The sequence below is a fragment of the Pygoscelis adeliae genome, unplaced genomic scaffold, assembly GCF_000699105.1.
Source record: "Pygoscelis adeliae isolate BGI_AS28 unplaced genomic scaffold, ASM69910v1 Scaffold248, whole genome shotgun sequence".
NCBI classification, from domain to species: domain Eukaryota; kingdom Metazoa; phylum Chordata; class Aves; order Sphenisciformes; family Spheniscidae; genus Pygoscelis; species Pygoscelis adeliae.
In genome coordinates, this window is record NW_008825302.1 from 1,419,049 (window position 1) to 1,429,535 (window position 10,487).

The window sequence follows — 10,487 nt, forward strand, 5'->3', positions numbered from 1 at the left end:
GTGTTACCATTCAAGTTTGCCTTTCTGTAGAAAGTAAACTTTTGTTTGGCTGAAGTGGCATTCCTTTGTTTGTTTCCTCAGGAATTGCTCCTTGCTAGGTCCTGTGTGCTTAGAGTAGTTTAGGCTTTCTATTTTTGTAAGACAGCAGCACTGAAAATGTTTATTGCGAGCTTAAATATACCTTGTGGGGCTCTCAGAAGTCTTTAGTGACCACTTCTGTTGGGTTGAGGGCAGGAGCCCCACTTGTTGGCGCTCCTGACGTGCTCAGTATTTTCAGCATGTAGTGGATTCAGGACAGCTTACATCCATGTCCAATTTCTCCATTTCTTTCTCTGCCTGATTTATAGTTCAGGTGAACAGTAGAGTTCCTGAAAACAGTTCTTGAACTGTGTTTGTCTCTAGCCTTTTATTTGGGTTTAGTGTCTCACTGGGGTTGGCAGTCCCAGCTTGATTCCCACTGGAACTTTGCACCTCATCAGTAGTGCTGTGAGCTTTCGAGATCTTCTGCAGTTCCAGAATGGCTTGTGCACACACAGTCAATTTGTCTTTCATATAACCGACCCACTCGGTCCATCACAAAGACATCAACGGTATTTGGTGCTAAAAAGAAATATAAAACTATCTGTGTTTTACGAGATTTAGGGTTAGTATTTTAGTGACGATAGAGTCTGACGATTTGCTTGATCCTGATAAAATAGCTCGAGGGAAAATCTGGCGTGCTTTCCACTGCTTTAGATGTTTCTTCTGTGCTTATACTGGAAACAATGCTTTCATAATGACCTTCTTATTTTACTTTATAGCAAAATTAAAGTTTGGGACTTGCAAGCTGCTCTTGACCCTCGTGCCCCAGCAAGTACATTATGCTTGCGTACGTTAGTGGTATGTAAAACTAATTCATTTGGGGTTATCTGAAATCTTTTATTTGTAAGTGAGAGGCATTTTATTACATTGTAGTGGGATAGGTGAAAAACTCGGGATGTTTTATAAAGCCTAGGCTGCTGCTTATTCTAAGAATAAAGAAAAATCTATATATCATATCCTGAATGATTTGGATCTGAGCTTAAAAGAAGGATCAAGTTCTTTCTAGTTTGAGATTCTCAGATACTCTTAAAAAAACCCAAAAACCAGCATGGCACTGTATCAAATAATTCTAGTTATTGGTGTGTTTCCCCAATACCATTGTAGTGCTGGCTTTGAATTCCTTCTTATTTAAAAAGGGGGGAGGAATCTCGTGAGCCTTTCCCAAACCTTTCTCCTAACCCTTCAGTTTGGAAGGAAGAGATGTGAAGAGGGAAGGGAGGTTGGGTTGAAAGGATTACCACAGGAACTCTAATCGCTTCAGAGGACTGTCAGATTTAAGGCTGTTGCTTAAGTTATATTTTTCTTTGTAATGAGGGTTTTGTTTTATGACAGTAAACTTAATTAAAAATAAATTGGGGAAATCAGTTCCTTGTTCTTTTCACTGAAATGTGCATGAAATTTTCCTTCAGGAGTCAGTTTGACAAGCTAGTAGCAACCCAAAGTTGTTGTCTGTATGTGATGGTAACTGGCTTATTCAGCATGTGCTTGGCCCTTCCAACACCTAAAGAAGTGCTTACAGGGCCAGAAATGCTTCTAATTCTTCTTTCTTTTCAGCAGTCTTCGCATAGAGACGAGATTTAACCGTTCTTCTATTCCATATGAATGCAGTGTATTTAGTTTTACTGAAAAAGTTGATTCTTTCCCTTCTGTGGGTATCCTGAAGCTCAGGTTATAGTTTGGAGATCAGTCTGAGCTTCGGTTAGTTCTCTGATAAAGGTAGCGTACTCCTTTTAAATTTATTAAAAATGGATAAGCTGGACAAAGAAGAGAACCTTTTCTGGGCCTCGTAGTGCCATTTTGAGATTTCTTGAAAGAGCTGACGGAGCATGTACTCCTCCACCTCCCTTTGAACAGTCATCTTGACTAGCAAGTGAGCCATAATGATCCTTCCAGCAGCGTGTCCTAGGTGAAGCTGTGATGTGGTGTGGTAGGGCTGTACAAAAATGGAGTTAGCAGCAGCGCTGAATGCAAATGTTCTGTAAGAGAAGGAGCCCTGGCAGATTGTCAGTGCCGGCCAATCTTCCAAATTGCTGCTGCTTGCTTGATAGGCTGCTTTTGTCTTTAATAATCTCAGCCTCTACGGCTGGCTCCTCCGGGGGAGGCTCAGGGTTTACAAGCACCGGATTCGGAAGCCATGTGTTCTGGTGAAAAAACCTGACGTACGAAATCAGCTTCTCTTAAACTTGAGCGTAATTATAACTCCGGGCTTCTTAACCAGCACACCAGAGTTTGAGTACACCGTTCTGTGTCCAGCTACACCTGTGAGTACAAATGTCGAGAAATGTTACCCTCTTCTTGCCTTGCTAAGCTGATTTCGTATTGCTCGCAGGAACATTCAGGACGTGTCTTCAGACTCCAGTTTGATGAGTTTCAGATCATTAGTAGTTCCCATGACGATACAATTCTGATTTGGGATTTCTTAAATGTGCCACCCAGTGCCCAGAATGAGACCCGCTCTCCATCTAGGACATACACTTACATCTCCAGATAACAGTCTGCACTTTACTACCCTCAGAAGGTAAGTCTCCCTCTTTCTGTTGGATGTATTAGAAATATCTGAAATTATCACCCTGCCTGCAGGTTGCCTTAGTTAAAACAACAAGCTGATGTTTTCCCAAAGAAAATAAAACCTATTCATGCCACTTCTTTCCCTGTTTAGTGTTCGTATGGTCATGCTTCAGCTTATAAAACTTGTCATGTCCTGTTATCTAATCCCCTTCTATAATCCCTCCTGTTTATAATCGGGTACTTCGCGTGTTTTATGGAAAGTTGTTAGGTATTCCCAACATTCTTGGAAATGGGGGAGACTTGGTATGTCGCACAAGTATTCCAAATACCCTGTGAAATCAGAGCCCGTTAGAGTTCTTGATGCATCTGTTCACTATGTGAATCTTTATAAACGAGCATTGTAATCGTCTCTAGTAAACTGAATGTACATAGAATCTTTGGACAGACGCTCATCAGAACTGAGCAGTTCTGAGATAACCACAAATAGCGTGGAAAGCTTTCAGAACTAAAAATTACATCGTGTTAGGCAGCATGACAACTCAGAGCTGTCAGAAACTGCGCATGAACAGTGCCTATTTTGTTTCTGTTTTTCTGCAAGTCAGCTTCATTTAGTTCTCGAAGCACGGTGGGTACAAGCTCCGCTGTAGATCTGTTTGTTAGAATAGTGGATTCTTTTCCTTATGTCATCTATGCTGCTGCCAACAAGTGCACTTGGAAACGCAGCAATCGCCTTACCAAAGCAGAGCAGTCGCCCCGTTCTCCAGTGCCCCATCTCTGCCAGTGCTGCGACTGGACGCTTCCAAGGAAGTGGAGACACCGCAGCAAGAGGAGTAACATTGCCCCAACAGGAAGGATTTATTTTATTTGAAGTAGATAATTAGTACTTTGCTTAAACATTGTGGGAAAAGCTTTCCCTATCTTCATGTAAGCATGGATTTTCATTCTCTGTATATGTTTATCCCTGCTGTGGCAATGAGTTCCTCGGGTTTTTCCACTCCTCCTGTAGGACCTCTGCTTCTGGCTGGGAAATACCTTCCCTTGTGAAGGCACGCTTTGCTTCTTCGAGGTGCTGGTTCTTAAAAATTAGTTTTCCTTCACCTGTAAGCATTCCTTAGGAAAGCGTTGGCTGCCTTTCCTACTAAGGGAACTCCTACTCGTTTTAAAAAAAGCCAGGATAACGTCCTCTCTGGATAGGACGCTTGGATCTGTTGGCTCGTTACGTTTCGCAGAGGGTCAAAGCAAAAAGCTGGCCATCGCTAGACTGAGTTGCCTGTCTTTCTGAACCTGTAATTAATATAATTAGGCCCACGATTAAGGAAGAAGTCTTACGGTATGATGATGAGCTAGTGTGCAGGATCAGCAGTTAATGGAACTTTCCCTTAAAACCAGATTTTAAGAACACTGCTGCAAGAGTAGTTTAGTAAAACGCATGGACTTCCTAATCCTGTCTGCAGTAGGACGACCGAAATCTGAAAAAGCTAAACTGCTAAACTTAATGTTTGTGCAGGGTGGGGAAGTGGCGAAAGACACGACTTTGGGAGGTAAATCCTGAAACTACCCAAAGAGCCAGGTCCTCCACCCGTGACTTCCACTTCAAAATGATTTTGTTTGATCCGGGCTGACGTACTTACGCCCTTGTTGTGGAAAGCTTGGTGCTCTCACTGATGGTGACATCCTTAGGGACTCTGTCCTGCTCCTTTTAAGACAGAGATACTGCCATTGGCTTCTGTGCCACCTGGGTCCATACCTAGGTGAACTTCTGCTATGGAAGCTCCAAGCCTTGTGGAAGTTGGATGGTTTTCCACCCGTGGAAAACTTCTTTTCTCCTTTCTGAAGAATTTTTTTTGTCCCCTTGCCTTTTCAGGCATATAGAATAGGCTGTGTGAGAAGATGACAGTAGTTTTAGGAACAATCTCCATCTGTCTTCCAGTTCACACACCAGTACTTTCTTCCGTTAACTTATAAGATACTTTGAGATTGACAAATTTTTTTTGTTGTTTTGTCTCTAAAAAAAATTACAGGAGTATATTTGTCAGGCTTCTTTTATTAGCTTTGATTCATGGAAAAGCTATGCATAGCGTGTCTTAAGCACAACAGAAATCAGCAGTTGAATAAAATTTATATCGATTCGCTTGACCAGCAATATGCTGGTGTCTTGCTTTCCTCTCCTGCCCCGTGTGGCCCACAAGACCCACTGTCATTGAGATTTGCCGGTGAAATACGAAATGCCTTTGGCAGGGCATTCTTCCGTTCAAATGCTGCACGCTTGACAGTTTTGCACGGCTTATGTCTGACCTGTCCCGTGACGCGCAACTGAAACCACGCAGACCTCCGTACCCTGGGAGTTGTTGGTGTTGGTAATGACAGTCCCTTAGCAGCTATTTCCTATGTAGAAGAGGTGCCGTGATGTCACTTTTTGACAGGTTTGTCTGACCTCAGAATCCCAAAAACGTAAATCTACGTAAAATTATGGCCAAACAGCTAATATTTCGTTACGACATTTAATGAAATAGCTTTATATGCTTTCAGACGTTATAGTTCTCTGAATCTTGAGGCAGCCCTGTATGCTTTTTTACAAGGCTTGCAATGTTACGTCTCTTCAAAGCGGATCACTTTTGACAGTCCTGGCAGTTGGCTGCAAAGGTTTTATTGCTTTCTGTCGAATTCCTGTTGTTTATTGTAACATGATAAAAATTGTTACCATATGATAGTCTGATATTCTTATATTAAGCACTAGGCCTTGGGTGGGGGAAGGGAAGTCAAGGGGAAGTGCCGAAAGATGTTTTAACCTTCCATGGGAATTTCGTATCAGAAGAGGGTGGTTCTCTGTAGTCCATAAAAATGATTTTGGGAAGCGGCAGGTAAAATCAAAGTTCAGATTTAATTACACTAAGAATTTGTACTGGCTCCAAGCTAATAATGGAGTCACGTGGCTGGAAAAGGTAACCAAAATATAAAATTACTTGAGTTTTTTGTCTGTTTTCTTAAAACCCCATGTATTAAAGCAACTGAACTTTGCGTCCTGTGCAAAGCTTGCTCCTCTGCAGCACGGAGAAGAAAGGAATATTTTCTCGCAGTTGTATGTAGGTCACCGTCTCAGGAAATAGCGTTCAGCATTTGGCGAGACGAGCTGGTGGTTCACCTGTTAGTCCCCAAGAGGGTTTTTGGTTCTTACTACACGTAAGAAAACTCCCAAGCTATAGGCGAGCCCCCGAGGACTAGTGCCATTGAGAATCTTGCTCTCCCACTGAATTCAGAGCGTGTTCCGCAGCGAAGGCAGCGTCCTGTGGAGGTGCATCTCTCCTCGAAGGAAGGACTTGCCGCACAGAGGGAGGTATTTAACGGCGAGCACCCCCTTAACGTGTCGCATGAGCGTTGCGCTCCTCGCAGGTATTTTGCCCTCTGAGTTTCAGCCTGGAGCGCAAAAGATGATGTGGGCCTAACCTCCTCCAGGTGTCTCCAAATGTTGCTTTTGGATTTGTATCTTCTGTCGGTTCAGCTTGTCTTTTGTCTTTTTCAGGGTTTCACGGTCTTGAACTACTGGATTTTTGGCTACTACATGCCTGAAGATGTTGACTGACAGCTAAAGTCAGAATTGGCTCTAGATGCTGTGTAGATGCAAAGCAGCACAATTCTATGTCTAAATTTCTTAATCTTTCCTGCTCTCAGTGGTCATCTTTGAATTTACTGCAAATTCACTGACTTTGAGTAGATGAATTTCAGAAGCCTATCCTTCCCTGCAATGAGAAATCCAAAGCTTCACATGTAAATTGTCCGTAGAAACTGAACTCTGATGGCTTGTTTTTCAGAAATAAATCAGAAGTCAAGAAAGGACTTGGCCTAATTTATATTGCTTTGCACTTTTGTCTGACTTCAAAGAAAAAACATTCTCCAATGAAATTTGGGTGCCAAACACATACCCAGAATGTACAGAGCTTTGCTTTCAAAGTCACCATTATCCTTTAGACTTTACTCTCATGACAGATTCAGAGCCTGTTTCGTTTGATAGGAGTGTACGTTGGACTCTTAGAAATATTTCTGAATTGCTCAGTAATATTTTTGGATTACAGTTTACTTGTTTCTGCACCAATAATTTCTTTTAAATTAAAGATTACCTGTAATTCAGGCTAGGCTATCTGAACTAGTTGTACAGCACCGTCTTTTTCCTTTTAACTGTGCTCCGTACTACAGCTGTCCTACGCTTCCCAACGTTTGGTATAGTAAAACCTTTCCATGTGTGCTCGCCTCATTTCAAATACTGTATAAGCATGTAGATATAATGTACATAACAGTGTAACCTCCGGGTGCTGGGAGTCAGGACTTCCTGACACTACACACTAATGCAAAATGTGGTAGCACTTGGCAGCAGGATGTTCTAACTACTGGCACTGCAGGGGTTGGTATGAGTTGCCTAGACGTTTTCTCTGCAAACGGAGATTTTCAGTATTCATTAGGATTTTTTTAATGGGAACTACATATTTTAAAATGTAATTTCTAAACTTTTTAAAAATTAAAAAATGTTTAATTTATGTTCTGTATCTTATATTTTTGTGCCGCAGTATTTACAGATGTCTTTCTTTTAGCACCGGTAGGTCCTCACAAACGCCTGCTGATGTCCTCCTTTAGCATTAGTTTGGCTGCTCAATGGAGAAGATGCCATGGGCCAAAGTTAAATTTATTTATGTTCCATTTGTAGCACCTCCTTACGGTGGAGTGGAGGTCCCTTCAAGTCAACGCTCTGGTCACCGTGCCGATTACCGTGCTAGTTTTTCTTTTCCGTAGCTATCGGCTGTGACCGCGGTGCGATGTCCCGGTCACGGCTCCTCTTCGTCAGCATGCTTTTGTTAGGAAGTCGCAGTAGTTCCTTCTTACGTTGTCATGGTCTCCCCTCTAATTTATGTGGTCATATAAACGCTACTGCATTTTTCTTCCGTCAGAATAAGACACGGATAAATGCAAACGTGAATATTTTACCTGCATTAGCTGTGTGTGACTACGCCTGTCGGTGGCTTTTCTTTAATGCTTCGGTGGAGCTCAGCGTGAAATCCGCCTGTTCTCCTGGGGAAGACGCGTGCTGGCACAGAAATGTATTGTCATTCCTTTGATCGTCTCTACGTCGTGTATTTTTGTCCTCTGGCAGCACTTCCCTGGGTTTGCGTTTTTCCCTCTTACAATCAGAAAGGTTAGGGGATGTCCGACGCCGAGGGATCGCGCCCGCGTCGCTGGCGGAACGGCCACGGTTAGCCGCGCCGTTCCCGTGTCAGGCGAATTCAGAGGAAAGCGTACGTCAAGGCGTTACCGAACCGTTACAGAAGCGCGACTTCAGGCTTTCTCCTCTTCACCCTTCACATTGAGAGAGGTGTTGGGATCCGTGTTTAAGTTAAACTCCCATTGACGTGTTACTACAACAATATTTATTTCATCGAGATGACCGAATGTGATGAAGTACAGAGGATTAAAAACACGCTCCTAAGCGTCCGTAAGATCACTTTTTGGTAAGCTTGGCAGTAGTTCGTGAAAGTGTCTTACTTTACCCTTCTCATCTAATAGCTTTAATATTAAACTGTTTAAAAAGGAAAATCTGTTGCAGCCCTGAAGAAAAAGGTATTTGTTTCCGAAGAACGGAGTCCTTTTTTTAAATGCATGTGTAAGATTTAAATTCCTGTTTTTCCTTGGGAGATAATGGTATTTGAACATGCGGTCTAAACTTCTTTGTGCTTTGTGTAACATAGCAGTGGACTTTTGTGATTGGCACCCAAGGAACTTGGCTCCTGGGATTTAATGGTAGTGATCCTGGCTGCACTCTGGACTTTGTTTTGCTAACCATAATTGAGCAACTGTACATTACTGCTATATTAATGTTTCAAAGCACTGGGATAGTCTAATTCTAACTTGTAATTATGTTTGCCAATTACCTGTTTGGAAAGTTGGTGTATGAACAGCTTCTTGAAACTGTTAAATTGTACAGATATCGTTCATGATCTAAAGCTTTGTACTGTGGAATGTGCTTAATAAAAAAAAAAAGTTTGAACTTAATTTGTCAAATAAATGGATAAGTAACGTCACCTACCCAAACGTCGGTATTTCGCGTTAGTTAATGCAAGCTCGGGGCGCAGTTACGCTCACTCGGAGCTCGTGTTGGTAAGCGTTCCCCTCCGGGCCGTGCTGGGCGCCGGTGCCGGCGGCACCAGCCCGGTGGGTGCCTTTCCCCGGTCATTCGGCAGCGCCCGGCGTGAGGCACGTGGCTCCCGGGCCAAAGCGTTTCGTAGTCCAAAAGGCGTCTGCGGTGGCCCAGGCGCATGCTGCGGCACGGGTGCGTGCGGTTCCGGGACGGTTTTTTCCCCCTCCGTTGGTTACAGTGCCTGCTTCGGGAGGACGCGCTGAAAAGCGGAGCTGAGCTAGTTCACCCGTCTCAGAGGAACCGAACTCCTCCGCTTGGCTGCAGCACTCCCGTGTCGCGCGCCAGCAGAAGCATCACAAGAAGAACTTTTTCCTACTTTATCAAGAATGCGGATTGCATTTTTAAAATGCTGCCATTTCCTTGGCTGCTCAAGCGACCTGTGCTCGTGCCCTGAGCCCTGTGCAGGTAAAGGATCTTCCAGCGCCAACTCTGTCTCAAGAAAAACTTCTTGCGTTTTCTTTAGCTGATGTGCAGTGACTAGTGCGAATAAGCGATTCATAGTTCTCATCTTTGCCCTGGTCTTCCGGCAGTAGCTTTATTTGTGAGCTGAGTTGGCTGTTAAACAATTTGAGAAGTTGCTGCTGCGTGGTTCATGAGCTGCTCCGGTTCCTTGCTGAACGATCCCACCAGAAGGGACTGATTGTGCGGATCCCCTGCTGCTCCCGCATGCCGTTAGCAGAAGGGGACTGGCCAGGATCTTGCTGGCTTGTCACAGTCCAGGTATGAGGGCGGCCGGGGGGTGAAAATCTCTCGTTAAATGGCCGTGCCTCAGCCTCTCTGCAGTGCTTGAGCCGACTTTGTGTGCCGACCACGGGGCTCACCAGCCATCTTCTCTTCAAAGTGTTGTTTTTGGTAAGGTGCACGTTGGAAGCGCTAACCTGAAACATTTTTAAAGGTGCTATAAACTCTGTGCTGAGAATATGAACAAAGTTCTGGCCAAGTATTGGCAAATTCAGTCTTCAAAATGGCGCTCTCACGCAGATTGCTTTTTATGCTTCTTGGCCCACTCTGACACTTACTGGATAGTGATTTTCAAAGCAAGTTCGCTGCTGCTCAGATTGTAGCTGCACTTCAGTCAGAGGAAAGCAAGTAAAATCTCATGTTTTCTGCTAGAAGTGCATTGTAAGAAGCGAAGCCTCGCTGAAGTATTTAAAGGGGTTGTGAATGTCTTGCTGAATATCGTTATCCAAATAAGCCATAAAAGCCCTGTGATGTATCTGCTGAAATCTGGAGTATAAACTTTGAGGTCAAACTTTAAAATTCCATCTTACCTGGGTGGCCTTTGGTTTTCGTTGTTTTGTTGGGCTTTTTCCTTGCAGTTGTAGCCTATTTAACAGTCGTCTGTTAATTCCCACCGGAGGACTTCATAGTGAAGTTGTGGAGGCACCTCTCTGCCGGGTGCTCCCACCCATCCTGGTGTGGTCTGGGGCCCCTTTTCACTCTTCCCTCTACCCGAAGGTCCTGGACGCGATGTAACCGTGCTGCCGTGCAACACCCCGAGAGCCTGCGGGCGAGGAGGGCAGATCTGGGGACCATCTGGCCCTGGTTAAGCAGAGGCCATGGAGCATTCTCAGGTTGCAAGGCATGAGGTAGCCCTGGCCGTGGACCATACGGTGGGTTGGGATTTACCCCGCTTGTTGCCTTACGGCAGTACGGCGGCACACGGGTTCACTGTTCTTGCCCGATGCTCTCGGGGGGGGCGGGGGGGGGCCCCCGG

General features: G+C 44.3%; 1 protein-coding gene across 1 annotated transcript in view; it reads left to right on the forward strand.

Annotated features, from left to right (window-relative positions):
• FBXW11 (F-box and WD repeat domain containing 11) overlaps nt 1-8,634 on the forward strand; it is a 68,386-nt gene extending 59,752 nt beyond the window's left edge. Inside the window, exons 11-13 of the mRNA XM_009330015.1 lie at nt 801-879; nt 2,411-2,599; nt 6,110-8,634. Of these exons, the coding sequence (XP_009328290.1) occupies nt 801-879; nt 2,411-2,572 (241 nt within the window). The 3' untranslated portion in view covers nt 2,573-2,599; nt 6,110-8,634. The remainder of the gene's footprint in view (nt 1-800; nt 880-2,410; nt 2,600-6,109) is intronic.
• Nucleotides 8,635-10,487: the final 1,853 nt, after the last annotated feature.